Source organism: Globicephala melas, chromosome 8, assembly GCF_963455315.2.
Source record: "Globicephala melas chromosome 8, mGloMel1.2, whole genome shotgun sequence".
NCBI classification, from domain to species: Eukaryota; Metazoa; Chordata; class Mammalia; order Artiodactyla; family Delphinidae; genus Globicephala; species Globicephala melas.
Window position 1 is genome coordinate 9,049,930 of NC_083321.1, and position 27,137 is coordinate 9,077,066.

Here is a 27,137-nt window from a genome sequence, read left to right on the forward strand (position 1 = left end):
ATCTCTCACACAAAAGTGGACCAAGATACTGTGACAACCCTGAAGAAGAGCAGTTTGCTCCTGAACTACTGCCAGATGTGCTGGAAAAACACTATGGACATAAACTCTTCATCCCAGAAAGGGACCTGATTCCAAGTCATACTAGAAATTCAAAAAAAAAAATCCAAGAAATATTAGAATATGAGAGGTTGATTAATTAATGAAATATCAAAAATACCCCTTTACTATTTTTTGGTTTAATTTATTAGATTACTATGTATTTTTTGCATTTTTGCCAAGAGTACCTTGTTAAATATCAAAATTCTGCAACATCAATCTTTAGAGTTTTAATATCCTAAATTGTATTAAAATTATAATCAAAGGATTATAGTGAGGATTGTATGAGACACCCAGGGCACAGGCTTGGTACATGATAGGCCCTAGATTTCACTCATTCATGTAACAAGTATGTACTGAGGTACTGTTACTACCTGCAGTGACTGATGGATGAATGAATGACTATAAGGAGAAAATCTGCGCAGAGGGACTAGAGATCAAGGGGAGGGTCCCAAAGCCACTCCCAAGTACCCTACCTGGCTTTTGACCGCCGGCCGCGCGCGCTTGATACGGCGGATATGACGTCACCCGCTACCGTGGTTCCCAGAACTAGGCGGTGAGAGCGGAAATTAACCCGGAGGGAGGGAGTGGGCAGACTGACCGGAAGTGGGCCGCGACGTTCACTGCCAGCTCCAGCTCCTGGGAGCAGGTCGAGAGGAGGGTGAGGAGGGCGGGTCAAGGGGCGGGGCCGCTTCAGGGGCGGGGCTGGCGGGCTGGGGGCGGGGAACTTCGTGCCTGCAGGACCCCGCCTGCCCAGGCGCCGGCGGTGGCGCGGCCATGAAGCTGAAGCTGAAGAACGTGTTCCTCGCCTACTTCCTGGTGTCGATCGCCGGCCTCCTCTACGCGCTGGTGCAGCTCGGTGAGCGGGGCGGGGCGGGGGCGCGGCGGGTCGGCCCTCGGGCACCCGTCGCCGAGCGTCCCGCCCTGGGGATGAACCCCCGCGCAGACCCCATTCATCCGGCTCGGCCCTTCTACAGCCCTCTGCGGCCGCCGGGCGCACTCCCCTCTCTAGAACGCACCGCGGCTGCCCGCCGCACCTCGGGTGAAATCAGACTCCTTCCCAGAGCCTGCAAGGCCCCGCATGATCCTGCCTTGGTCTGCCTCTCTAACCCCATTTCCTAACCCTCTCGCTCGCTCTGCTCCGGCCACACTGGCTTCATGACAGTTTCTTGAAAACCCCACACTCATTGCTTCCAAGCACTTAACCTGTCCCCGCTGCCTGTGGTGCTCTTCGCCCAGCTCTTTCCCAGCTCCCTCTCTCATCCTTCAGGTTTCAGCTCACATGTCACCGCCTCACAGGCCTTCCTTGACCACCTTAGCTAAAGTACCTCTTCTCAATCTGGATTCTCTTTAAGTCTCTATCCTATTTGTTTCCTTCATGGCCCTTACCACGGTTTCTAATAATTTTATTAATTTGTTTCTTTGCTTAGTGTCCAGCTCCTCCACTAAACTGAAACCTCCATGAGGGCAGGGACCATGTCTGTTTGCTTTCCTAAGCTGCATCCCGGGCACCTAAGGCAGTGCCTCCCAGGAGGAGCATTCAATAAATATTTATCCAATGATGGAATCAATGAATTTAATGAGTCTTTGGTCACACAGCCAGTGGAACAGATTGAACCCTGCCTCTTATGCAGGGATTTAGAGACTGGGCCACTGCATGATCCTCAGGTATTTGAAAGACTGTCCTGTTTTAGGAGATCAACTTGTTCTTTATGGTTCCAGAAGGCAGAATTAGGACCAGAAGGTAGAAAGGATGGAGGCAGGTAATCAGCTCAATAGCCAAATGAAAACTGTAATGGATGGAATTGGTAAAGTCGGAGAGGGGCTGCTAATTGAGGCAGTGAGCTCCCCACCACCCAAGGCATAGAAAAGCTGTTAGAGAAGTTGTAAAGAGAGCCCTGCACTGGCTAGTTGAACAGAAGGTTATGGCCCTTTGGGATGCTGAACATACTGTGGTTCTCTGCCCCCATCCCTGCTTCCTGGGACCAGGCCAGCCATGTGACTGCCTCTCTCCCCTGCGGGCAGCAGCAGAGCAGCTTCGGCAGAAGGATCTGAGGATTTCCCAGCTGCAAGCCGATCTCCGCCGTCCACCCCCTGCCCCCGCCCAGCCCCCTGAACCTGAGGCTCTGCCTACTATCTATGTTGTTACCCCCACCTATGCCAGGTATGGGCTGTGATGCACCCCACATCTGCATGGACCAAGAGGCTGGGGTCGCTGATGAGTTTCGGGAGGCGCTGGGCCAGGGGATGTTCCTCAAGCTAAGGCATGACAAATGACAGGCTAAATGAACCACATCATTACTCTAAGATTTGTGGGAAAATGTTTTTCTATTAAAATAGACAGGGATGTGCTGTGAAGTAGAATACAATATTCCTGAGAAGTTTTAAGATAGAACAATAAAGTTGCAAAGAAATTCTGAACTTGCCAGTGAGTTCACTCTCTCTCCTTAGGGAGCCTTTGGTGAGAAAGTTTGGGAAGCCCTTGACTAAATCGAAGTAGAAAAGGACTTGGCCCTGCAGTCATACGGGGGTCTAGAAATAGTTACACCAGCTATTATTTGCAGTGTGTTTACTCTCTGCCCCACACTGTGCTAAGTGTGTTCCTTTTTTTTTTTTTTTTAATAAAACGTAGCGTTATTGGTGACACAAACCAACTGGGAAATGTGGTTTTGAATCTGTAGCCAAAAGGGCTTGCTGACATCTGCCTGGAATCAGATGGCTGACCCACCTACGCCAGGGCATCTCTAGACCCTCTCCACCTCCCTACACACACCATCAAGCCTGGGGCGGGCAGGCCCATCTGAAGGGTAAAGAAGCCTGCAAGAGACTGGGCCCCTACCTTCCCAGTTTCTTGTCTAAACTCGGATAAATCTTCGTCCCCTGAAGAGGAATGAGCCAAAGGGCTCCTCTAAACTCTTCTACCTGGAAATCCAAGCATAGGCGGCAAAGAACATGGTCCTACTGGTATTCTAAAAAGTCATGATCTTATTTAATCCTTAAAACAACATTGTTGTAAAGTACTGTTATTTTAAAGTTATTTAAAGGAAACTGAGCCTTGGGGAGATGGAGCCATTTCCCCAGATATCTCACCTAGTAAGTTACAAAACTGGCGTTCAAACCCAGATCTGATTTCAAAGACTGTGCCCTTAATTTATAGTCAGAGCCCTGGGGTTGAGGTGAGTGACAGACATGGACATTAAGAACAGGGCAGGTGAATCAATTCCCTGGCGGTCCAGTGGTTAGGACTCAGCGCTTCCACTGCAGTGGGCATGGGTTCCATCCCTGGTCAGGGAACTAAGATCCTGCAAGCTGAGTGGCTGGGTCAAAAAACAAAACAAGACAAAGAAAAGAACAGGGCATTTGGGTGCTGGTCGGGGAAAGGTCACGGGGGGGGGGGTGGGGTGGGGAGGGTGGGCGGTGCTAGGAGTGGCCCAGGAGAAGCCATATATACCCTCTGGAGTGGGCAAATGGTGCCTATCCCTTTCCCTCCTGCATCTTTCCCCCTGCAGGCTGGTGCAGAAGGCGGAGCTGGTGCGGCTGTCCCAGACCCTAAGCCTGGTGCCCCGGCTGCACTGGCTGCTGGTAGAGGATGCTGAGGGCCCCACCCCGTTGGTCTCGGGGCTGCTGGCTGCCTCTGGCCTCCTCTTCACCCACCTGGCGGTCCTCACCCCCAAGGCCCAGCGACTCCGGGAGGGCGAGCCAGGCTGGGTTCGGCCCCGAGGTGTTGAGCAACGGAACAGGGCCCTGGACTGGCTCCGGAGCAGAGGGGGTGCTGTGGCGGGAGAGAAGGATCCACCCCCACCAGGCACCCGGGGAGTCGTGTACTTTGCTGATGATGACAACACCTACAGCCGGGAACTCTTTGAGGAGGTGAGCACTGAGATGGGGCTGGGGAAACAGGCCAGCTGGGCCCACTTCATCTTTTTCCCTAGGTGAGGAGTGGGGAGCGGTGGGGCAGAGTGACTCAAGTGGTCCTTCCCGCTGCTCCCGTTCCTCTGGGCCACCTCCTGTCTGTTTCTTCTTTCCTGACTTCCGGTAGATGCGCTGGACCCGTGGCGTCTCAGTGTGGCCAGTGGGGCTGGTGGGCGGCCTGCGATTCGAGGGCCCTCGCGTACAGGATGGCCGGGTCGTGGGCTTCCACACCGCGTGGGAGCCCAATAGGCCCTTCCCACTGGATATGGCGGGATTTGCCGTCTCCCTGCCCCTGCTGTTGGCGAAACCCAATGCCCGGTTTGATGCTACTGCTCCTCGGGGCCACCTGGAGAGCAGCCTCCTGAGCCACCTTGTTGATCCCAAGGACCTGGAGCCACGGGCTGCCAACTGCACTCGGGTAAGGGGATGGAGGGGGGCACGGAAATCTGACTGTGGGATGGACGGGTGATGGGAGAAGTGGAATGAGGCCCTGGGGAGTAGGATCAGGGATGGGTGTTTGAACCAGGAGAGACCCTCCAGGGCTCAGATTCAACCTTGCTTGCTCTCCTGAAGGGGAAGCTGGGAGGCAGGGAAGGAAAGTGGTCTTCCTGCCACTCTGTCTCCTGGCACCCGTGTGACACAGAGAGGGAAAGGGATTAAGCCCCATTTTAGAGGCACTAAAGGCTCCCCCCACCCACCCTTCATACTTGGCAGCCAACCCAGTGTGTGTCGAGGGGGTTGGAGAATCCGTTCTACACTGCGTGCCCCAGAGGCTGGGCTGTGGCTGGGCCCGGCTCTAACTGAAAGCTCTCGGGACAGGTTCTGGTGTGGCATACGCGGACAGAGAAGCCCAAGACGAAGCAGGAGGAGCAGCTGCAGCGGCAGGGCCGAGGCTCAGACCCAGCTGTCGAGGTGTGATGGCGGCCCTCCACTGCCCACCACCTCATCAGACACAGATCTGTGGGACTGGATCCCTGGCCTGCCCAGGATGTGGTTTTCCAAGTCCTGAGCCCTCAGAGCCAGGGGCGGCCCTTCTGCTCCTTCAACCCCAGGGCGTGGCCCAGCTGCTTCTCCCCTCCCCCAGCTTGCCTTGTGGCACTGCTCACAGGCTAGGGACAAGCAGCCCTTGTGTTGAGCCAGATGGGCTTGTCTGGGGCGGAGCAGAAAACAGAGAGTCTCGGGCGGGAGGGCGGCTGAGTGACTGGGTAACTTATTGGGGCTGGGCATGCACTGCGGGGCTGGAGGAGCTGGGCTGGACCCTCCCCACCTGAGCATGCTGACCCCCCCCCCCGCCCCAACCTCCAGAATAAAAACTCTCAACTTGGAGGGGCTTCTGTTTTCCTTCACTTCCCATGTCAGGTTCTTGCATTTGATCCTTACCAGGTCAAACCCCTGGAGTCCTGGCTTCTCCATCAGACGGAAATCAGTTCTCTCAGGGCCCCCACCCCCTTGAAGAGAAAGATCAGTGGCTTCAGTCCAAAAGCTTTATTGAGTCTGTGCACCAGAAGCAGCCTCCAGTCCTTCCCATGTCACTTTCCCACCACCCTGGTTTTTTTTTCTGTTCTTCCCTGGTGGTTCTGGCCATGGGCTAGGCCCTAGGACACCTGGTTTTCTCTCCTACCCCAGTCCAGCTCACTGACTATCCTTAACCCTCTAATCCCAGAGATCCCTCCTCCCCCACCTGGAGCCTATAAGGAGTTGTGAGGTTTCCAGTCTTGTCCATCTCTCCCCTTCCCCCCACCCCTCATCCCCACCCCAAGCTCCAGGCCACTAGGCCTCAGGTAGACCCTCCTTGGGAGGTTCCTCTTCTGGTGGGGCCTCCTCAGGTGCTGGCCTGCGGGCCACCCCTCCCTGTAGCCATGCTGTTTTCAGCATGTCTTTCAGCCCAGCAGGAAAGAGATAGCCCTGGGCCTCTCCCTCCCCATCGATGACTCCTCCGAGCCCCTCCAGTGCCGTTTGCAGGTACCGCAGGCCCAAGAGTACCAGAGTCTGTGGGGAAAGCAAGGGGCAAGAGGTCAATGAGGGTCACAGCAGTTTCAGGGGCCCCTGGGTTGGAGGCGGTGAGGAGGCCCAGAGGAGGCCTCAGACACTTTGCTGACTCACCTGCAGCAGGAAGGTAACAGCCAGCATGTTGCCCAGTGTGCTCGCCAGCCCCTGCAGGTGCCCCAGCAGCACCTCATGGCATCCTTGGGCCCAGAGGTTTAGGTTGGGCTGTCGGGGATCAAAGAGGGGGTGGGCGTGGGGGTCTGAGAGCTGGCTTTGCAGGCAAGGTCTGGGTGAGTGGGGATTACAGCAGGAGAAAGGGACCCCATCAATCAGATATAGGCCTTCCACATTGCTCTGGATCCGGCTGCAAAGGGAGGGGCAGGGGTGTTAGGATGTCTGGAGATAGAGGCCTGGGGGAGAAGCTGCAGGGCACAGGAGTTGAGAAGGGAAAAGACGAGTGAGACATGTACTGACTGCTTTACTATGTGCCAGGCATGCAGACATCATTCGTTCATCCTTACGACAACTCTGTAAGGTGGGACTTTTATCATCTCCAGTTTACAGACAAGCAAATGGGCCCAGAGCAGTTTGGTAACATGCCCTGGGTCACACAGCTAAAACATGGCAGAGCTGTGCTCCATTCTCTCAGTCACTAGACTCTACTCATTGCCTGTCTGGGTGAGGTGGGGTTGCAAGGAAGGAGGAAGAGGAGGAGAAGAAGGAAGAGGGAGGAGGAGAAGCAAATCACTCACTCAGCCACGTCCTGGTCATTGGGATCCAGGTAACGGTTGCTGACCCACTGGATCCCAAACCAATCCTTGTACCCATGGCGCCCGCAGCAGTGGTGCCTCAGCTGCAGCTCGTCCAACAGCCGTTTGGCTTGACAGCGTCCGGGGACCTCTGTGTCCTTGTAGTTAGCCAAGGCAGTCCCCAGGCCCTCCTCCAGTCCTGTGTCCAGAGTCCCAGGCAAAGCCAGGGCTAGCCCCAGGGCAAGAACCAGGAGCCCCCCGCCACCAGCTGTGCCAGCCACCAGCAGCGGGCCCAGGACCCCTCGCCAGGGAGGGTATTGAGCTGCATCCAGACTGGCCCTGCTGGCTCCTGAACCCACCAGTCCTGTGCCCAGAGCCACTGCACTGGCTGCCAAGGCAACCTGGGGCAGGGCAGCTACCGGGCAGGAGGGAGCCAAGAAGGTGCCAAGGTGCCACAGCTGGACCAGGAGATGCCCGCTACAGAGGAGGGTGAGGCCACCGACCACCGCCAGCAGCCAGGAGAGGAGCCAGAGGCCCTGCGCCAGACGGATGCGGGGCTGGAGGGGCAGCACCAGGGGCAGCACCGGCGCCATCTCCCATCTCTGCCCAAGGGACAGCAGAGCTGTCAGGGATAGGGGTTGGCCGCGGCAGGATGCTGCGTCAGCCCAGCCTGGCTTGAGCTGGGCTAATGCCACCCTGACCCCAATACCCTGGGCATCCTCCCGCCACAGCCTTAATAACCCTCTGCCCTGTCCCCTGCCAGTCCCAATTCGGGATGCCTTGGCCTTGCCCCTTAGGAAAAGCCCCGCCCCCGGGCAAAAGGCCTATTTCGTGACCCCGCCCCTGTCCCTTCGCGGAAGTGGGGAGGGGCTGGTCGGTTCTGCCTCGACAGGCTAGGGGCTGGGGGCGGGAGACCTCACGGCCCGCGCTCCTTCCCAGGTCCCCAGGGAGTCCGAGGGCCAGGATCCCGGAAGGGCCTGGAGGGCGGTGGCCGGAGGGGGCCGGGGGTCAACGGGTTGGCCCCGCCCCCGAAGCGAGCTGCGAGGCCCGGACAGGGAGGGGTTACCAGGCGGCCCGGCCCCCCCCTCGTCCCGCCCCCCCACCTCCCGCGCTTCCTGGCGGCCTCGCGTCCGGCGCCTGTTTGTGCTGCGGCGCTGGGGCCCAGGACGGACCCGCCACCCCACCCCCGGGAGCCAAGAGCGGTCCCGGGAGAGTCCGAGGCCCCGGCGGGCCCCGGAGCCTGCGGCCCCCGCCCCACAGCGCCCCCTCCAGGCCCTTTTCCCGCGCCCGACAGCGCCCCCGGGGGGTGGCTCGGCTCCCTTGCGCGCGCGCCCCGGGGTGCTTCCCCTTCCCCTCTCTCTGGCCATGGCCCCGGCGGCTTAGACGCCTCCTCCTCCGCCGCCGCCGCTCGGAGCAAGCCGGGGGCCGGATGGACGGGGCCGGGGGGCCCGGTGAGTACGGGGCGGGGCGGGCGGCGTGCCCCTTCCCGGAGCGCCGGCCGGTCGGGCGCTGCCATTGCCCGACGGCTGTTCGGGGCGTCCCCGCGTGCTCCTCGGCTCCGGGGGCTCTGAGCATCCTCCACTGTACCTCAGGTCGCTCTCCCTAGTTACTTGGGTCCTCCAACTGTCATTTCGGACTTCCCCAACGTCATCCTACCTCCCGTGTTACTTAGGGCCCCTCGAAAATTTCCTTACCTCCTGTGTTACTCTGGACCTCTTTTCCTGGGATTTTGGGTCTTTTTACTTCGGACCCCCACTGTTACCCTGGGACCTTCGCTATGACTCTTCTCTCCACTCATACCCTCTCCTGTCACTCTAGATGTCGTCTTCTTCTCTGAGTCCTCAGGATGACTGTACTGTTGTGTCCCCCCCACTTTTCTCCGGGTGCTCCCTCTGAGTTTCTCTGCCTTCTCTGGAGACCTGAGCTTGCTCTGGGCTGGGCCCTGTCGTCCCTCACCAGCACTGCGCTTCAGCCTGTGGTTCCCACGTTCCTCGCCAGTACTCCATTTTTTCCCCGGGTACTCCATGGTACTCCCTGTCTTTGCGGAGGCTGGGACGGCAGCAGGAAGGGAGCTTTGCCAGGTTCCTCGCCTGCCCTGCCACAAGGAGGCCCTTGATCCTTTACTACCCGTCTCCTCCCCTCTGGGAGCGCATCCAAGCCTGGAGCTGCTCGAAGGGTGCAGGTCCTATTGGACAAATGCACAGCTGGGGGCAGAGAGAATCCCCTCAAGCCTTTCCCCAGGTGGTGGGTACATTCTGACTGCTTCTTGCCCCTTTCCCAGGTGAGGACCCTGCTCAGGAGGCCCTGCAGTCCCTGAGCCGGCGGCTTCAGGTGCAGGAGAAGGAGATGGAGCTGGTAAAGGCAGCCTTGGCAGAAGCTCTTCGCCTGCTGCGGCTGCAGGCGCCTCCCACCTCCCTGCAGGACCCTGGCGCACCAGGCCCTACAAGGGACAGGTATGCATGTTGTCAAACCTTCTTCCTCCCCCTTGCTGGGGCCTGCCCCAGGCGCATCGGGCTGATGCACTGGCTCCCCAGCAGCCCTGCAGCTCCCCCGGGACTGCCACCCACACACAGCCCCTCCTCGGTGAGCCGAGGCACCCAGACAGAGACAGAGGTGGAGACGGAGTCATCACCTGGCCCCCCTGGCCTGATCAACGGGCCCGCGGCCCCGCATGGGGGCGGTGAAGAGCCCGGTGGGACCCAGTCCGAAGGAGGGGGCAGCAGCAGCAGTGGCACTGGCTCGCCCGGCCCCCCAGGGCTCCTCAGGCTGGTGCAGCCCCCACAGCGTACTGACACGTGAGTGTCCTGCGGCAGAGGCTGGGAGGGGAGGGAGGAGTGGGGAGCACGATCCGAGGGAATGACTTTCACCTGCTCACTGTGCTCCGTCCGACCAGGCCCCGGAGAAATTCTTCCTCCTCCTCGTCCCCCTCAGAGCGGCCTCGCCAGAAACTCTCCCGGAAGGCAGCTTCCTCGGCCAACCTGTTGCTGCGGTCAGGGAGCACAGAGAGGTGGGCGAGGCTCCCCTCCCCCCAGCCCGCCCCACCCCAGGCTCAGGTTCTTGACTTTTCACATCCCTCACCTCACTTCCCTGGGTGGGGTGGGGGGACCTCATTGCCCAACAGGAAGAAAGGAACAAGCACTCCTGGGGTGCCTGCCGTGTACCCGGCACTGTGCTAAACCCTCGACCTCCTCCGTCTCATTCAGTCCCCATGACATCCTTGGGGGGTAGGTGGTCTCATGCTGATCATTGTCCAGGTGAAGAAGCAGGCTCAGAGAGGGTAAGTCATTTGTCTGGGGTCACACAGCTAGAGCCAGGATTCCAACCCCACTCTTCCTGACTCCAGTTCCCCTGCCGTTTCCACCATATCACAACATACCTTCCAAGATTCCAAGAGGGTTTTCCAAAAGCACCCATGATTTTTATGGTGACGGTCCTCAGAGTCTCAGCCTCCTCCCACACCCCAGCGTACCAAGCTTTACTTCTAGAGAGCAAGGGGAAATCCTGGTGGCTGAGCATAGTTGTCTCAGAGTGTGTACAGGCCCCGGGACGCCTGAGTGTTCATTCTAGCCCGATCCTTGGCCTCTCTTTTATTCTTTGAAGAGAGATGGTCACCTTATTATCTAAGGACAGTGATCTCTGGAATTCACCTGTCACTTTCCCCTTGAGAGAGAAGGACTATTCTTGCTTACCTCTCAGATCCCTTAAAGGCAGGGCTGATGTACATTCTGGATTCACTAAAGGCCCATTTTACAGATGGGAAAATGAAGCGGTTAATAGCCAGAGGCCTGGTGGTCTGGAGGAAAGTGTCACCCCACCCTGCCTCTTACAGGCTTACTCAGCCTCTTTAGCCTCAGTCTTCTCATGCCTTAAATGGAGCTAAAAGTCCCCACCTGAGCTCTGAATGCACACGATGCAAACTGAAATTCTGCAGAGGTGACTGTCATCTCTAGGGTAGCCTCCTTTCTTACGTCCTGCCCCTCCACAATTATGTCTTGGGACCTGACCCCAATCCCTGTGCTTTTCTTCCTTCGCAACAGCCGTGGGGGAAAAGACGCCCTCTCCAGCCCTGGGGGTCCTGGATCTCGGAGGAGCAATTATAATTTAGGTATGTATAGAGGGATCCGGAAGAACTTGGATGATGGGGTTAGGGTTTGGGCTGCAGCCCCAGGAGCTATTTTGGGGGACCTGTGAGGTATGGTGGGTTGAGTTCTGCTCTGGCTTTCCTGGAAGGGAAGCTACAGGGTCGTGATTGACATCCCCTTCTTTTTTTGTAGAAGGCATCTCAGTGAAGATGTTCCTTCGCGGCCGCCCCATTACCATGTACATCCCGTCTGGCATCCGCAGCCTCGAGGAGCTGCCCAGCGGCCCACCCCCGGAGACCCTCAGCCTTGACTGGGTGTATCCTGCCCCTTCCAGTCCCATGGGAACCACCCTTCCCATCCTGGAATGTCCCCCCGCCCTTGCACCTCCTGGGTCTGCAAGGAGAGTGAGACCTCTGAATCCTCCGCTTCCATCCTCTGCCAGTGGCGCTGCTATAGCCAGAGCTCTGTCTTCCTCTCCTTTTCCTCGTGGTGCCCTTGATCTGACCCTTTCCTTGACCATGATCCCCACTCCAGTTACGGGTACCGGGGTCGTGACTCCCGCTCTAATCTGTTTGTGCTGCGCTCTGGGGAGGTGGTCTACTTTATCGCCTGTGTGGTGGTGCTGTACCGGCCCGGGGGAGGCCCAGGGGGTCCTGGAGGTGGCGGCCAGAGACATTACCGGGGGCACACGGACTGCGTTCGATGGTGAGGGTCCTAGGGCTTGGGAGTGGGCAGCTCTAGGCATGGGGATGGTGGGCTTGGCAGGAAGAGGGTCTGGGTGGGTGTGGAGGAACAGGAGAGGAGAGTGGCCTGGGTGGTCTTGAGAGACCACCGACCCCCTTCCCTAGAGTGTCTCCTCCCCCACTTAGCCTGGCTGTTCACCCTGATGGTGTGCGTGTAGCCTCAGGACAGACAGCCGGAGTGGATAAGGATGGAAAGGTAAGGCCACAGTCAAACACCAGGCAGACAGGATGAAATTCCAGTCCAGCTGCCCTTCACACCCCTGACCCCTTCTCTCCCACCAGCCCCTGCAGCCTGTGGTTCATGTCTGGGACTCAGAGACGCTGCTGAAGCTGCAGGAGATCGGACTGGGGGCCTTCGAGCGGGGTGTGGGGGCCCTGGCCTTTTCAGTTGCGGTGAGCTGGCCCCGGCGCCTCGAGGCCCCCATCTTCCCTGTCCGGGAACCCCCTCCTTGTACTTCACCAGGAAGCCTCAGAAGTCCTGGCCTTCCTAAGCCCCACCCAGCCGGTTCTCCTAAGAGACAGTGTGGCCCCTTCTGCTCTCTCAGCCTGTCGTGGCACCTCTGGCCTAATTTGGACCATGAATCCTGAGACCTCCAGGCCTTACTCGGCCCCTCTGATGTGTCCCCCATCTTCAGGATCTGGGTGCTTTCCTCTGTGTGGTGGATGATTCCAACGAGCACATGCTGTCTGTGTGGGACTGCAGCCGGGGAACGAAGCTGGCTGAGATCAAGGTGAGGTATCCTGGTGGCCTGGTGGGGCGCTGAGGTTGAGGTGCTGGGAGTGGTGGAGTGCAGAGACCTCCAGACTTCCCCGTACGTGTACCTCCTTTCTGGCCTGGTCCCCTGGAGCAAGCCTCCTAGCCTCTCTGAGGCTGTGAAGTGGGGACCACGGAGGTTCTGACCTCGTGAGGGACACCGTGTTAGGCACTAGTGAGTGACTGCCAGTAGTGCTCTTAGGGGACCAGGGCCTTGGAGGAAGGGTTGTCCTGAGGGTCCTGGGCTGCTGCAGACCAGTTGTCAGGATGCCAGTTGAAGAGAGTCTGGTAGAACGAAGGTGCACAGGGCTTGGAGTGGTTGAATCTAGTATCTTCCCTTCAGAGTACAAATGACTCAGTCCTGGCCGTTGGCTTCAACCCTCGCGACAGCAGCTGCATTGTCACCAGCGGGAAATCCCACGTCCACTTCTGGAACTGGAGTGGTGGAGCAGGGGTTCCTGGGAACGGGACCCTCACCAGGAAACAGGGTGTCTTTGGGGTGAGGTGTGGATGGGTGCAGGGTGGTGGGGGAGGGCAGAGTGGCGATGGAAGTATTGGTCTGAGTACTGTAGACCCTGACGCTACCCAACTCCCAGCTGTCCCGAGACTTGTAGCGTCTTTGACCTCTACTCTCTGCTCGCCTGGCCCCTAGAAATACAAGAAACCCAAGTTTATCCCCTGCTTTGTGCTCCTTCCGGACGGAGACATTCTCACAGGGGACTCCGAGGGGAACATTCTCACCTGGGGGCGGAGCCTCTCAGATTCCAGGACCCCAGGCAGGGGCGGGGCCAAAGGTATGTGATTGGGGGTGGCATCTGGGAAGGCTAGTTCCCCAGACGGTCTGTGAAAACAGAGGAGAGGATTTCCCATCCTTTGCCCTTGAGAATTGATCGTGCTCTGTCCGAGGGTGGGGCCCTCTGGGGGGCTAGTCTAGGAGGGCAGGGGGCAGCACGGCAGAGAGGGCTGGGGCTTTGGAGTGTGCCAGACCCTGGGTTCAAATCCCAGTTTCGCCCCTAGTTGCCTGGCCCTTAGGAAGTTACCTCACTTCTCGGAACCTTGGTCGTCCAGTCTGTAAACTGGGGAGAAGCCGAGGACCAGACTAGGCACTCAGCACCTGGCAGTCATTGCTCTATTGTGACGGCCTCGGCCGCTCCTGTTCCCTACTTCCCTGCACCCCAAAAGCATGACCCACCCAGGACTTTGCCAACAGAGACCTACGGGATTGTGGCCCAGGCGCACGCTCACGAGGGTTCTATCTTCGCCCTGTGTCTCCGGCGGGACGGGACCGTGCTGAGTGGTGGTGGGCGGGACCGCCGGCTGGTCCAGTGGGGGCCTGGGTTGGTGGCCCTCCAGGAAGCTGAGGTGAGGGCTGGGCTGGGGTCAAGGGAAGGAGAGGGAAGAGGAATGGTCAGCGGGCCCCTGACTTTCTGCCACCACTCTGCAGATTCCTGAACACTTTGGGGCCGTGCGGGCCATTGCAGAGGGGCTTGGCTCTGAGCTGCTGGTGGGAACCACGAAGAACGCATTGCTGAGGGGAGATCTGGACCAGGGCTTCTCCCCTGTAATCCAGGTTGGGGGGGGCGCCAAGGGTTCGAGCGAGCAGGAAGGGAAGGGCTGTTGGGGAGGGGCAGAGGTGACAGCGCACGCTCTGCCGCAGGGTCACACGGATGAGCTCTGGGGGCTCTGCACACATCCCTTCCAGAACCGTTTCCTCACCTGTGGCCATGACCGGCAGCTCTGCCTGTGGGATGGGGAGGGCCATGCGCTGGCCTGGAGCATCGACCTCAAGGTAGAGCTCTGTGTCCCCGGATCCTCAGTGTCACGCCCACCATGACTCCTGTGGCCACCACTCCTTCCCCAACACCCCCTTCCCTTTTGCTCCTAGAGGCAGCCCGTTTGTACTGGTGTGGCTGTACTGGCTGGTAAAATATTCATTCTTCTGTACTGATGCCTCCAGTGCCCCTGAGCACTGCCCTCCCCCCAGCCCTTAGACGTCCTCTTGATCCAGCAACTGACGGTTAATCTCCAGCACAGCTGTGGGGTGTCACTTCTGGTTGTTAAGTGTTTTGAGTAGCACCTCTGCTTAGGCTCCGGTGATACCCTGCCTCCATCCCAGGTTTCCTGTCCCTCTCATCCTTGAGAGGAGGGGGCTTTGACATTGTTATCAAGATGACAAGGTATCCATCTTAGTTCCCTCACTAGAAAGGCATCTTCTTGAATTCACCTTTCCCCCCTCCCAGGAGACTGGTCTCTGTGCTGACTTCCACCCCAGTGGGGCAGTTGTGGCCGTAGGACTGAACACAGGGAGGTGAGAGGGAGCCAGGACTCCTGGGAGGGGAAAGCAGGAGGTATGGGAAGGGTTTCTGGTAATGGCGGGGGTGGAGGAGTGTGATCGCTGCCTGCTCAGGAGCCCCAACTGCACCCTCCCTCTTCTCAGTGCTTTTCCCTGCAGCCAGGGTCTCCCCTGCTCTCCTATGGCAGCTGTCATCACACCCTCCCCCATCCATTCTCCCCTCCAAGCAAGCCTGGGAGTGGAGGAGGTGGCAGCTCAGGCTAGAGAAGCAGCGGGGATGGGAGGGGCATAGGGGAGACTAACACAGGGAAGTGACAAGCTTAACAGACTCCACAAGGCCCTGGTAGTTGGGCCCCTGTTCTCCCTTTCAGATGGCATCAGGAGCCCCTCAGCTTTTATCTGCCCATAGCCCCTTCCCACTTCCCAGCATAAGACCGCAATGATAGATAACCTCTCTGTCTACATCACAGCCTTTCTTTTGGTGTCTCTGAGGCTCTCTGACTTGCCAACCCCTACCCTGCTCAGGACAGGTATCCTCACACCTGCTTTCCACCCCCCTCCCTTCTAGGTGGCTAGTTTTGGACACAGAGACCAGAGAGATCGTGTCCGACATCACTGATGGCAATGAGCAGCTCTCAGTGGTCCGGTACAGCCCAGGTGGGAGCCACCCCCACCCCGGAACCTAGACTCATCCCTGGCCCTTCCCTCTCTGAGTGACTGTCTTTGTAGATGGGTTGTACCTGGCCATCGGTTCCCATGACAACATGATCTACATCTATAGCGTTTCCAGTGATGGTGCCAAGTCCAGCCGCTTTGGCCGCTGTGTGGTGAGGAAGCTGGGGTGGAGGGCGGGGCATTGCCATAGCAGGTAAACTAATGTCCTTTAGGAGGGTGAGGGGATGGGAAACGGTGGCTACATTGTTAGTCTCTTGACCCTTGCTCCCAGGGTCACTCCAGCTTCATCACTCACCTTGACTGGTCCAAGGATGGGAACTTCATCATGTCCAATTCTGGGGACTATGAGATCCTTTACTGTGAGTGACAGTAGGGGAGGGCATGGGGAGAGGGTAATAGGGGTGGGTTTTATTTATGTGAGGGGGCTCCTGGTTGGGAGGGGATGAAGGAGAAGATGTGGGGGAACTCCAGGTGGAGGGGCAGTCAGACAGGGAGGTGGAGATGGGTTTGAAGTGGAGTCAGAATTATACACATAGGAGAAATGTTGTCATTTGGACAAAAAACCCACACACACAGTTTTGCACCATGTCTTGTTCCCACAAGGCCTTGGGGGAGTTGAAAAACGCACCAAGAAAAGATTGTTTTGGAAAAGTTTCTCAGGACAGGTGTGGAGGGATTGATTATCAAGGGAGGAGGAACTGATGAGAAACAGGACAACTTCAGCTGAGAACTCAGGAAGCACATGGGGCTGGGTGTTGCCCTGGGCTGAGGGCTACCACCCTGACCAGATCACGTGCCACCGCCTCAAGCCAGTCTTTCCAACCCTTCCATGGCATCTTCCCCACTGAGGGCAGGGTGAGAGCTGAGCTGGGTGGGCTCCCTCTCCCCAGGGGACGTGGCTGGAGGCTGTAAGCTGCTGAGGAATCGTTATGAGAGCCGAGACCGGGAGTGGGCCACCTACACCTGCGTGCTGGGCTTCCATGTCTACGGTGAGCAGGGGCCCAGGGCCGCGGAACCCTGTGGGAGAGGTGCGGGGACAAGGTGCAGCCCGTCCCGGGCTCGCAATGCTGGACAGGTATAGAGGGGTGGGCGTCAAGAAACTGGCAAATCCAGCCCAGGAGGCCCCTCCGGCCGGCCCTCGGGACCGGGAAGGATTGCCTGGAACGCGCGGCCGGTGGGTGGGTGGCCGGGACGCCTGAGCGCCGGAAATGGTGCCGCTCTGGACCGTGGGTGGCGGCCGGGAGGCTGGGCTGAGGCTGGCCCCTGTGCTAGGCGTGTGGCCTGACGGCTCGGATGGAACCGACATCAACTCCCTGTGCCGCTCCCACAACGAGCGCGTGGTGGCTGTGGCCGACGACTTCTGCAAAGTGCACCTCTTCCAGTACCCGTGCGCCCGCGCCAAGGTAAGGCCTCCCGGGGCCTCCGGGGCCGGGCGGGAGGGGTCCCAGGGCTCCGCGGCCGCTGTAGCCCGACCTTCCTTCCTGCCCAGGCGCCGAGCCTCGTGTACGGTGGTCACGGCAGCCACGTGACCAGCGTCCGGTTCACGCACGACGACTCGCACCTCGTCTCGCTGGGCGGCAAGGACGCCAGCATCTTCCAGTGGCGAGTGCTGGGCCCTGGGGGCGCGGGGCCGGCGCCTGCAACCCCCTCTCGAACCCCCTCCCTGTCCCCCGCCTCCTCTCTCGACGTCTGACCGCTGTCCTACGGGACCCACAGGCCCTGCAGCGTGGCCCCGCCCCACCCAAATTCCCCATTACCGGGGCCGACCCTGTCCTCGACTTCGAGACATTCCCAAAAGCGCATTTCCCTGGAGGGGGCGAACGGCACCCCTGCACACACTGTATAGACCCGCTGGCTGAGCCGGGCAGCCCCAGCCGGGGCCCTGACTCCCGCTGCCTGCTGAGGGGCAATAAACCAAAAGCAAAGTCGCCTCCCGGTCCTTTTGTGGGGTGCGGCTGGGCGCCTAAGGCCTTTGTGGGGATGGGGAGCAAGGAAAAGGGGAATGCGGAAAGGGTGACGGAGCGTCGACCTTTCATGCAAATAACGGGCAAAGCCGCTTGCAAATAACTCCGAGAAGTGCAAAGGGCGCTTCGAGTCTTTCGCGGCCGCATGCGGAGCTGCAGCACTCCGGGGCGAGGAAAGAGTTAAGCCCAACTCCTCTCCCCGCCCTCGGGGGAGGGGCCGAGCCGCAACGGAAATAACCGAGCGCCGGGCCGCGGTTGGCCGGGGGGAGCCGAACTTCTTCCGGAAGTAGCCGAGCTTTGAGGTCTAGTTCTCCGACCGGAGCCGAGCGCTGGGCCTTGTTCTGCGGATCCGCCGAAGGTGTTCCGGAAGGAGGCGAACCCCGAGGCGGGCAGGGCAAGCCTTCGCGGCGGCCCTCCGAGTCCAACGTCTGGCGGGGCTCGGCGAGCGCGGGGGGAGCAGCAGCCTGGATCCGGTCCGGCGGGAGCCGAGCTCCTTCCGGAAGAAGCCGAGCGGGCCGGCGCCGGCCTCGGCGTCCCGGGCTAGAGGCGGTAGAGGCGGCGGCGACAGCGCGGGCCGGGATGAACCGCGACGGCTGAGGCGGCGGAGGTGCCGGCTGCGCGGGCCCGACTGAGACTTCTGTGAAGCACCAGCCCCGCGCTCCGGGCTTCGCTTCGAGCCCTGCCCCAGTGAGCCTCCCGGACCCCTTTGTGCGGCCGGAGGCGGCGGCGGGAACGGCCATGGCGGCCAACATGTACCGAGTGGGGGGTAAGTACCGGGCGTAGGGGCTGCGGGGCCCGGGGCGGGAGAGGCTGGGGGCCAGGATCGGAGAGGCTTGGCACCCAGTGGCGCGGGGAGCCGCGTTTGGGGCGGCATGGTCCAGAACGCGGACCGGAACCGGAACCGGGAGGGAGGGGAGGGAGGGCGCGGGGATCGCGACTCGACTGAGCACCGAGACTCCCGGAGAGGCTTCGGGCGGCCCGACGGCACTCGCGGGGCTGAGTCTGGGGTCGCCGGTGTCGCGGAGTGGGCTTGGGAAAGTGGTTCTGAAGGAATTGACAGGGCAGGCAGGGGACGCGGAGGGCCGGGGCGACCGCTTTGCCACCTGCGGGGGAGCCGTTGGGAGGTTTCCTCTTCCCAGGCGTTATTGTGCGCCTCGGTTCGCAAAGGTGGGGGCCCTGCGCAGGAGTGAACAATTAGTCGCTTGGCCCAGACTGGGATGCAACTCCGTCGCTGAGTGGTGGGGACTGCTGGGGAACCCCCTGCTTCTTGTCTCCCCCTGAAGGCTCACTTTTGAGTGAAGGATCTGATTTTAGAACTAAGTGATAAGGGGTGGAGGGTGGGGCATCCTTTCCTTATTTTCTGTTAGTTTCTCCACTTCCACATTTAAGCGTCCTCTCTACCTCGACCCTTATCTCCTTTTGGTCTACTCGGGCCTGCTTTCGCTCCTCCCACCCTGGTGCTCGGCTCTCCCATCTACTCCTCTGATCTTGCCGGTTCTTCCCCACCCCCTCCTACAGATTACGTCTATTTTGAGAACTCCTCCAGCAATCCTTACCTGGTTAGAAGGATTGAAGAGCTCAACAAGGTGAGTGGAGCAGAGTCCCGCCACCTCGCCACCAACCCCCCCCCCCCCCCCCCCGCAACCTCCTCTTTCTTCTGAGGTCTCTAACTTCAGGTGAATGAGAGAGAGAGAGAGAGAGAGAGAGAGAGAGGGAGAGAGAAAGCACAAACCCTATCCTAAGTACCCATTCATATTCATTCATTCATTCATTCATTCATTCCACACATTCAGGAAAGGCTATTGAGAGCTTAGTGGGAACTTTGCTATTCTGTTTCTTGGGGGCCAAGGAAAGGGATTTGGAAGTCTGTCCTTAAATGTAAATCTCTTGAGTCATAATTTCTTAGGCTTTTCTTACATCCTTTAGACTTGCTCACTGTTGTTAGTCTCTTTATGCATTTCCACTTTCAAATGACTACTTTTCACCACCATTTTTTCTCTCCTTAGACTGCAAATGGAAATGTGGAGGCAAAGGTTGTGTGCCTTTTCCGGCGAAGGGACATTTCTAGTAGCCTCAACAGCCTGGCTGATAGTAATGCCAGTAAGTGTCTTTGTACCCCACCCCCGGCCCCCCGTCTCCCCCTGCCCATGATCTGAAGCCTGCGCATGTCTCTGCAGGTGTTTCTCTTGGTAGCATGCCCAAGGCAGGGGTGTGAGTTTGGGGGTGGTAAATGCCTGGTCTGCAGAGGGAGGCCTGTTTTTACACGTTGGGTTGGAAGCAGGGTGGAGAGGCCATGATAAGGAAAGCCAGAATTTGGCTTGTGTGTGAGCGTGTATTTACGAGATGATAGTATTTAAATAGGGGATGAGGAGGAGCTTTAGAGAAGCAGGACTCTTGGGGGACAGTTTTGGTTATGTTGGGACAATGGGTGGTGACTGTGAAGTTCAGGTGAAGAGGAAGAGATCGTACTTAGAAGCCTGTGTAACAGGGAAGCAGGTTTTTTTTTTTTTTTTTTTTGTGGTCATGAGGTGGTAAGGATACATGGGTGGGAGGGAATAAATAGGAAGCCAGGAGTTTTCTTGCACTTTTCCTCTTTCTCACCTATCCTGACTTCCCCTTTACTCCACTTTACATCTTTCCCTTTTCTTTTTGCCCTATCCTACGTCTCTTTATGCTTTCATCATCTTTTCAGATACATATTCTTCCATTTCCCTTAGTTTCTTTTTCTTTTTTCTGCTTTGGCTTTCTTTTCCCTTCCTCTTGTTTTTCCTAAATTATTTTTCTCATTTTAGGCTTTTTTGGGCCTTGGACATGAAGGGGTTAATGAGGACCTGGGCCTACCAAGTTCTCCGGCCCTTTGGGGTTTCCAGTCCCTTCTGGCAGGGGCTGACCTTGGCCTTGTCCAATCAGAAAGGGCGTGGGGGGTGTGGTCCCCCTTGCCTTAGGGCAGGGTTTCCGGAGCACACAGGCGAGGGGGTGGAGCCTACCGCACACCCCCCTTTCTCCCTGAGGCTGGGAACAATGTACCAATGAGCCTGGGCCTGTGGCTCCTTTGCCCTCTCCCTGTTTGGTTGGCACCCAGCCAAATTAACCCTTTCCACCAAGGTTTCAGGGCAAGTTGCAGCTCCTTGGGGAGGAAGGTGTTGGCACTGGCTTGAGAGGTACTGTCCTTGAAAGCCCCACAACAAACGATTGTTAGCCAAGTAGAAAACAAGGGATAGTTAGGGTCGCACGTGACATTTAAGAGCAAAGTCTCCTGAAATTTGCAAAGAGGAACTGGTAAACACACTCCTGTGTGGGGCTTTTACTCATTTATTTAATTTGGATTTCTGGACCCCAGGCTAGTTTAGCAAGAGACAGGTGGGATCTTCTTGCTGGGTCTCATGTGAGCAGATTTGTGCTGTGTGAGTGGTGTCTGAGCCGTGGCACCTGGGTCTGTGATGTATTTCTGTGGCAGTGTTTGTACTCTCAGCAGCTCTTCCCTAAAGAGTGATGGAGAGTTGGGAGTATTTGTAAGGGGGGTGGGGGTGGGGAAGCTAAGAGGGAAAGCTGGTGGTGTGAGAGGCAGGTACCTAGGGAATGTGAGAAAAACAAGTGAGACAGGAAATATTTTCCCTGGGTTAGAGCTTCTAAGGTGGCTTCTTTCTGAATTAGTTTCTGACTCGGCGTCTTCCTCCTAAATCTCCCAGGGGAGTTTGAGGAGGAATCAAAGCAGCCAGGGGTGTCGGAACAGCAGCGACATCAACTGAAGCACCGGGAGCTTTTTCTTTCTCGGCAATTCGAATCGTTACCAGCCACCCACATAAGGTATGGGACAATCAGGGCCACTGTGGCCTGCATGCACTTATTTAGAAGGTGGAAAGGAGGGACTAGTGTATTGGAGCTGCTGTACAGAGGAAATGAGGAACTCACCCAGGGTTTTCTGACCTCCCTCCTGTAGGGGGAAATGCAGTGTGACCCTCTTGAATGAGACAGATATCTTGAGCCAGTACCTGGAAAAGGAGGTGAGAAAGAGGTGTCGGGAGAAGAGGGAGGGAAGTAGGTATTGCCCCGAAAGGCAAGAAGAAAGTCTGACTGGGATGAGGTGCAGGTTGACGGGCTGCCTGTCTTGGGAACTCTGGATACACCCCACTGCCCCCTGCCTATGAGGACTGCTGCCCTGCTTACCTTCTCTCTTTCCATCTCCAGGACTGCTTTTTTTACTCACTGGTGTTTGATCCTGTGCAGAAGACACTTCTAGCTGATCAGGGGGAGATTCGAGTTGGTTGCAAATACCAAGCTGAGATCCCAGATCGCCTGGCAGAGGGTATGCAGCAGGAGACACTGTATTATGGCTACGGGGTTGTGTAACATCAGAGTCTCTGAATAGTGTGCCCTGGCGTTGTGTGGTGCACAGTCTGCCTGGCTCTGTGTTGTGAACGTAGCAGAATGGGACCTTAGGAACCGGAAAGGGGCAAATGGGCACATTGGGAAGAGAAGTCTGAGAGTTGAGGTGGCTGACAGAATCCAAGGAGGAGACGAGGTGTTACTTTGTCAAGACATCTATTATCCTCCCCGATGATACCATTTCCCCATTCCCCAGGAGAATCTGATAATCGGAACCAACAGAAGATGGAGATGAAAGTCTGGGATCCAGACAACCCTCTCACAGACCGGCAGATTGATCAGTTTCTCGTGGTGGCCCGGTGAGGGGTGGGTGGATGGGGCAGATGGGCTGGGGGTGGTGTGGACATAGTTCTGATTCATGTTCGTAGAGATGGACTTTATTTATTTTTGGCCTGGGTGTTGTCCTTTTTTCTCATCTGGCTTGGTTCCTCAGCCCACTCGCGCTTTCTGCTTTCCCTGACTCCTCACTCTCTCCCTTAGCGCTGTGGGGACCTTCGCGAGAGCCCTAGATTGCAGCAGCTCCATTCGGCAGCCAAGCTTGCACATGAGTGCCGCCGCCGCCTCCCGAGATATCACCCTGGTGAGCAAGAAGTTGGTGGGTAGTTGGGTAGGCTGGGCTTTGTGGGGACCTGCAGAGCCTTGGGACTCTGCAGGGAGGAGGGTATCTCTGAGGGAGTGGGAGTATTTAAAGAGCAACAGACGAGTGGTGCTGAGGGTTTCAGGTCATCAGCATTGTTTCCCACCTTTCCTGTAGTTTCACGCCATGGATACATTGCAAAGGAACGGCTACGACCTGGCTAAGGCCATGTCGACCCTGGTGCCCCAGGGGGGCCCAGTGCTGTGTCGGGATGAGATGGAGGAATGGTCAGCCTCAGAGGCCATGCTTTTTGAGGAGGCCCTGGAGAAGTACGGGAAGGATTTCAATGATATTCGCCAGGACTTTGTAAGTGGATGGGACTAGGAGGAGAGGTGGAAGAGGTGACAGGTGAGGGAACCAGGACCAGGGGCCAGATAGCAGCTCATCCTTCTTCCTTGTGCCTCCTCAGCTACCCTGGAAGTCACTGGCCAGCATAGTTCAATTTTATTACATGTGGAAAACCACAGACCGATACATTCAGCAGGTGAGGTCTGGGCTGGGGAGGCTGGACCAGAGGCCTCCTGCTCACCTCTGCCTTTGAAGTTGGTGACATCCTCCCTGCTGAGATGCTCTGATCCTTTTTACTTTTTCTCCTTCCTGCAGAAAAGATTGAAAGCTGCTGAAGCAGACAGCAAACTAAAACAAGTCTACATCCCCACCTAGTAAGTGCGACGGATAGGGGAGACAGGCATGTTTCCCTTCTCAGCCCCTAACCTGTGCTTTCCTAAGTGGTTGGGGGGTGGGTCGGAGACGCTGTCAAATTACAGAGACAAAGTGGAAGTGGATTCTTTTCCTTGACCAGTTCCTGGTTTCTCCTCCATTAGCACCAAACCAAACCCTAACCAGATCATCTCTGTGGGCTCAAAACCTGGCATGAATGGGGCTGGATTCCAGAAGGGCCTGACTTGTGAGAGTTGCCACAGTGAGTTCCAGGAAGGGATAGGGATGCGGGGGGTGAGCCGGGCGTTTGCTCTGGCCCAGCAACCTGAGAGGCTCAGGTAGCCTCCGGACCATTCCCTCCTCTCCATGTTCCTGCAGCCACACAGTCTGCCCAGTGGTATGCCTGGGGCCCACCCAACATGCAGTGCCGCCTCTGTGCTTCCTGTTGGATCTACTGGAAGAAGTACGGGGGACTGAAGACCCCAACCCAGCTTGAGGGGGCTGCTCGGGGCACCACAGTAAGGATGGACGATGAGGGACAGGTTGGGGAGAGCAGTAAGCTAATTGATGTGAGCTTTAAGTGAAGGCCAGAACACCCAGCTCCAGTAAGGTTATGGCTTGACTGGGGTGGGGGTGGGGTGGTACTGGACAGTGGTTGGGGAGCCAGGCAGGTCAGGATGGCAGCAAAGAGATCAGGCGGGAATAAAAGACCCTCCATCAAGAATGGAAGAAGGGAGCCTTGGCGACTGACTGTGTTCTCCCCTTTTCCTATGTCCTTCTTCCAGGAGCCACACTCGAGGGGTCATTTATCCAGACCCGAAGCCCAAAGTCTCTCCCCCTATACGACCAGCGCCAACCGGGCCAAGCTGCTGGCTAAGAACAGGCAAACATTCCTGCTGCAAACCACGAAGCTGACCCGTCTTGCCAGACGCATGTGCAGGGACCTGTTACAACCGAGGAGGGCTGCCCGACGACCTTATGCCCCCATCAATGCCAATGCCATCAAGGCAGAGTGTAAGGGCAGGAGTGCTGGGGCTGGTGGCAGGTTCGGGGTTGCTCTGGCCAGAGACCAGTGTTTCTCTGGGTGTTTAAGGACAGTAGTAGGGATAGTAGGCCACAAGGATTTGTTACGAGGTTAGGCATGGTTCCTGGCCCCAGAGGAGGCCTGAATAGTGAAGCGCCTTCAAAAGCGTTCATCTTTGTTCTCCAGGCTCCATTCGACTCCCTAAGGCCGCCAAGACTCCACTGAAGATTCACCCTTTGGTGCGGCTCCCCCTGGCAACTATTGTCAAAGATCTGGGTAAGGGTGGGTATAGGATGGGGAACCTTTAGGGTGGTGTCTGGCTCCCGGTCCTTTTATCATCAAGATCCTTCTCTTCCCCTGCTTTTTTCTTTCCCACTGAGTCCAAAAAGGTTTAGTCTAACAGACTGTACTTTTGTAGGTTAAAAATGTTACTTTTCACATGCTATCCAGTATAACTATATATTGATTGATAAGATCATACTCATGTGTGACTTTTGAAATACTGGTGATTACTCTCCAGACCCCTCCCCCGTCACTGCTTTTGGGGATGCATACAGAAGAGGAAGTGTGAACGTCCTCTAAGGTTTCCTTTCTTTTTTTTCCCTGACAGTGGCCCAGGCACCTCTGAAACCAAAAACACCTCGGGGTACCAAGACGCCGATCAACAGAAACCAGCTGACCCAGAACCGGGGACTGGGGGGCATCATGGTGAAACGGGCCTATGAGACTGTGAGTTGACAGACTGGAGTGGGCCGAGTTGGGTGGGCTTTTGTATCTGATAGGTGTCTGAGAGTCTCCTCTCTCATTGTGCTGCCCCATTCTTTTCCAGATGGCAGGAGTCCCCTTCTCTGCCAACGGAAGGCCTCTGGCCTCAGGGATTCGCTCAAGCTCACAGCCAGCAGCCAAGCGTCAGAAACTAAACCCAGCTGATGCACCCAATCCTGTGGTGTTTGTGGCCACAAAAGATACCAGGTAGGGAGCCCTCCATGGGAGGGGCTGAGAGGTTGACAACCTAGATTGGTGGATATGGGAAAGGAAGTAGGAAGGAGTATCTGAGCAAGACCAGCTCCACGAAGACTGGGTGCAGGGTGGGTGGGGATGTTAGGAAGGAATGGGCTGGAAGGTGGAATTGTAGTGGAATGTGGGGTTTCATCTTGAAGGTCTTTGCCTTTTTTATTGCCCCCTTCTCTTCTTGGCCAGAGCCCTGCGGAAGGCTCTGACCCACCTGGAAATGCGGCGAGCTGCCCGCCGGCCCAACTTGCCCCTGAAGGTGAAGCCACCACTGATTGCAGTGCGGCCCCCAGTCCCTCTTCCTCCATCCTCACATCCTGCCAGCACCAGTGAGCCCATTGTCCTGGAAGATTGAGCATCTGTGGGGAAGGGAGGTGGGCTGAAAGCTAGAGGGTGGGTGCACAGGGCACCTAGCCTCCCTTCCCTTTAGTATCAAAGGGAATGAGGAGTGAAGGAGGGAGGGAGCAAGTGAGCGTGTCCTTGGAGGGGTTGGACGCCCTCTGGTGTTAGCACTTGGAGGCTTGTCCCCTTCCAGTGCTTCTCTGTGCCTGGTGGTGGAGGGCAGACTGCAGGAACTGGCCCATTGTGGGAACCTAGCCTGTTTTGGGGGGTAGGACCCACAGTTGTCTTGGACAGTTTTGGGGGGAGGGTTTTTAAATTTTTTTAAAATTTTGCCTCCCTTTGTGAAAGGGGATGGGGGAGGGGAAGAGTAAACAGATATCAGGTGGTGGTATCTGGTTGGGGGTGGGGGGCGTGCACTGCCATGACTGCCATGTCTTTTTTTTTTTTTTTTTTCTCCTAATTGAGGGTTTCTCTTCCTGTCCGGTGTCCGGACTTTCCTAATTGGAGTTTGAGGTCCCATAACCCCAGCCTATGCTCGCTCTTTCCTTCCCTCCCCTTGTCCCCTCTGCCTTTTGTACGCCAGTTCTCAGAAATAAAGACCTTTTGTCTGTTTTTTTAACCTCGGATTCTGTAATTGGTTCTTATAGTAACAAATAAAAAGCTGTTTTCTTCAGCTCCTCCTGGCTCAGCTATTCTCTGCCGTGTGCATGCGTGTGTGTGTGTGTGTGTGTGTGTGTGAGTGTGAAGGTGCTTCTTTATTTCCTAACTCTTAATCCCCTTTCATTTTTTTTTTTTTTTGCGATACGCGGGCCTCTCACTGTTGTGGCCTCTCCCCTTGCGGAGCACAGGCTCCGGACGCGCAGGCTCAGCGGCCGTGGCTCACGGGCCCAGCCGCTCTGCGGCATGTGGGATCTTCCCAGACCGGGGCACGAACCTGCGTCCCCTGCATCGGCAGGCGGACTCTCAACCACTGCGCCACCAGGGAAGCCCTCCCCTCTCCTTTTTACTTAGAGGATTCTGGGAGTTGTTAGAGGCCAGAGCAGGATGTAGCCCACTTTGGGGTGTACTGTAGGATCATATCACCTAGGTCTGTGGTGTATTTGCACAGACTGCTGCTTCAAGGATCCCCAAGGGCAGCCTCAGCAACTGCCTTGATATTGGGGCCCACTCTAGTGCTGTTTCCTCCCTTTTTAAGTTTGGGAGACAGATTAGACATTTGAGCTGGTCCCAACAAGAGGAGCACCTTAGGAGAGAGAACGAGAAGTTACGCCTACTGTGTGCTCCTTGAGCACTTTCTTTAGAGATGGGGAAAAGCCTCAGCAGTTGTGACTTGCTCAAGGTTAGATCCTGAGATGTCTGCCTCAGGTCCGCTGCTCTTTCCACAGCCGGAAGCTGTGGAAAGCTGTGGGTTGATCAAACACAGCAGGAGCTGCTTAGCCCAGCTGATAGGCCCCTCCATCTCATGGTCCTTGTCCCTGGGGCCTCCCTAGCTCTCTTCCTCCCTCGCTCTCTTCCTCCCTCCCTGCCCTGAGCCAACACCTTGGTAGTGTAGGGAGGAACTGACCACTATAACATTCTAGGGGGAGGCAGCACCCTCCAGTGTCTTCACTCAGCTGCCACCATAGCAGGTTCTGCTAAATGCCTTTAAGTGGGCCGGTGGCTCTGGCTCCTGGTGGGTGCACTCCACGCAGCCCGCTTACGCGGAAGAGAGGCGATCTGGCTGTAGCCCGTGGAGTGCGGAAGGTGCCCGGTGGGGGCAGAGCTCCCCAACCAGGGTTAGGGAGAGGTTGCAGAACTCCCATTCTGGGAGAGGACCGACGGCA

The 27,137-nt window shown here is 57.2% G+C and overlaps 4 protein-coding genes across 7 annotated transcripts; 3 read left to right on the plus strand and 1 right to left on the minus strand.

Moving 5' to 3' along the window:
• Positions 1–793: 793 nt before the first annotated feature.
• Positions 794–5,321, plus strand: B3GAT3 (beta-1,3-glucuronyltransferase 3). Of its 2 annotated transcripts, none has more exons than XM_060303078.2 (5): positions 794–955; positions 2,122–2,260; positions 3,606–3,966; positions 4,136–4,426; positions 4,828–5,321. In XM_060303078.2, the coding sequence occupies exons 1-5, from the start codon at positions 874–876 to the stop codon at positions 4,924–4,926; spliced, it is 972 nt and encodes a 323-aa protein (XP_060159061.1). In that variant the 5' UTR covers positions 794–873; the 3' UTR covers positions 4,927–5,321. The 2 variants fall into 2 exon arrangements, with proteins under 2 accessions (XP_060159061.1, XP_030689754.1); XM_030833894.2 differs by having other exon boundaries at positions 2,086–2,260; positions 4,828–5,320.
• A 165-nt stretch (positions 5,322–5,486) lies between these two features.
• Positions 5,487–7,860, minus strand: ROM1 (retinal outer segment membrane protein 1). Its single transcript, XM_030833893.3, has 3 exons — positions 6,747–7,860; positions 6,112–6,358; positions 5,487–5,997 (listed from the first exon to the last, which is right to left on the minus strand). The coding sequence occupies exons 1-3, from the start codon at positions 7,334–7,336 to the stop codon at positions 5,779–5,781; spliced, it is 1,056 nt and encodes a 351-aa protein (XP_030689753.1). The 5' UTR covers positions 7,337–7,860; the 3' UTR covers positions 5,487–5,778.
• Positions 7,640–17,218, plus strand: EML3 (EMAP like 3). 3 transcript variants are annotated; one of them, XM_060303079.2, is made up of 22 exons: positions 7,640–8,194; positions 9,025–9,196; positions 9,278–9,538; positions 9,637–9,750; positions 10,781–10,848; positions 11,021–11,141; positions 11,360–11,530; positions 11,695–11,764; positions 11,851–11,961; positions 12,204–12,299; positions 12,666–12,821; positions 12,975–13,116; positions 13,533–13,684; positions 13,767–13,892; positions 13,980–14,111; positions 14,563–14,630; positions 15,184–15,272; positions 15,345–15,442; positions 15,562–15,649; positions 16,181–16,279; positions 16,563–16,693; positions 16,780–17,218. In XM_060303079.2, the coding sequence occupies exons 1-22, from the start codon at positions 8,173–8,175 to the stop codon at positions 16,981–16,983; spliced, it is 2,691 nt and encodes an 896-aa protein (XP_060159062.1). In that variant the 5' UTR covers positions 7,640–8,172; the 3' UTR covers positions 16,984–17,218. The 3 variants fall into 3 exon arrangements, with proteins under 3 accessions (XP_060159062.1, XP_030689744.1, XP_030689745.1); XM_030833884.3 differs by having other exon boundaries at positions 7,641–8,194; positions 11,018–11,141; XM_030833885.3 differs by having other exon boundaries at positions 7,641–8,194; positions 9,281–9,538; positions 11,018–11,141.
• Positions 17,219–17,357: 139 nt separating this feature from the next.
• Positions 17,358–25,678, plus strand: MTA2 (metastasis associated 1 family member 2). Its single transcript, XM_030833892.3, has 18 exons — positions 17,358–18,020; positions 18,773–18,840; positions 19,261–19,354; positions 20,944–21,061; positions 21,195–21,258; positions 21,443–21,560; positions 21,837–21,939; positions 22,121–22,220; positions 22,395–22,583; positions 22,687–22,761; positions 22,881–22,939; positions 23,102–23,199; positions 23,316–23,455; positions 23,723–23,951; positions 24,148–24,237; positions 24,572–24,690; positions 24,791–24,933; positions 25,162–25,678. Exons 1-18 carry the CDS (start codon positions 17,993–17,995, stop codon positions 25,325–25,327), a joined length of 2,001 nt encoding a protein of 666 aa, XP_030689752.1. The 5' UTR covers positions 17,358–17,992; the 3' UTR covers positions 25,328–25,678.
• The last annotated feature ends 1,459 nt before the right edge of the window (positions 25,679–27,137 follow it).

Excerpts from the sequence above, each read along its gene's own strand:
- B3GAT3 (XM_030833894.2), top strand. The coding sequence starts at position 874 with ATGAAGCTGAAGCTGAAGAACGTGTTCCTCGCCTACTTCCTGGTGTCG. Across the intron at positions 956-2,085 it reads CTACGCGCTGGTGCAGCTCG|GCCAGCCATGTGACTGCCTC; the intron begins GTGAGCGGGGCG and ends TCCTGGGACCAG. Across the intron at positions 2,261-3,605 it reads GTTACCCCCACCTATGCCAG|GCTGGTGCAGAAGGCGGAGC; the intron begins GTATGGGCTGTG and ends TTCCCCCTGCAG.
- ROM1 (XM_030833893.3), bottom strand. The coding sequence starts at position 7,336 with ATGGCGCCGGTGCTGCCCCTGGTGCTGCCCCTCCAGCCCCGCATCCGT. Across the intron at positions 6,359-6,746 it reads AATGACCAGGACGTGGCTGA|CCGGATCCAGAGCAATGTGG; the intron begins GTGAGTGATTTG and ends CTCCCTTTGCAG. Across the intron at positions 5,998-6,111 it reads CTGTTACCTTCCTGCTGCAG|ACTCTGGTACTCTTGGGCCT; the intron begins GTGAGTCAGCAA and ends CTTTCCCCACAG.
- EML3 (XM_030833884.3), top strand. The coding sequence starts at position 8,173 with ATGGACGGGGCCGGGGGGCCCG. Across the intron at positions 11,142-11,359 it reads ACCCTCAGCCTTGACTGGGT|TTACGGGTACCGGGGTCGTG; the intron begins GTATCCTGCCCC and ends TCCCCACTCCAG. Across the intron at positions 14,112-14,562 it reads CCTGGAGCATCGACCTCAAG|GAGACTGGTCTCTGTGCTGA; the intron begins GTAGAGCTCTGT and ends CCCCCCTCCCAG.
- MTA2 (XM_030833892.3), top strand. The coding sequence starts at position 17,993 with ATGGCGGCCAACATGTACCGAGTGGGGG. Across the intron at positions 23,952-24,147 it reads CAATGCCATCAAGGCAGAGT|GCTCCATTCGACTCCCTAAG; the intron begins GTAAGGGCAGGA and ends TTTGTTCTCCAG. Across the intron at positions 24,691-24,790 it reads TGAAACGGGCCTATGAGACT|ATGGCAGGAGTCCCCTTCTC; the intron begins GTGAGTTGACAG and ends ATTCTTTTCCAG.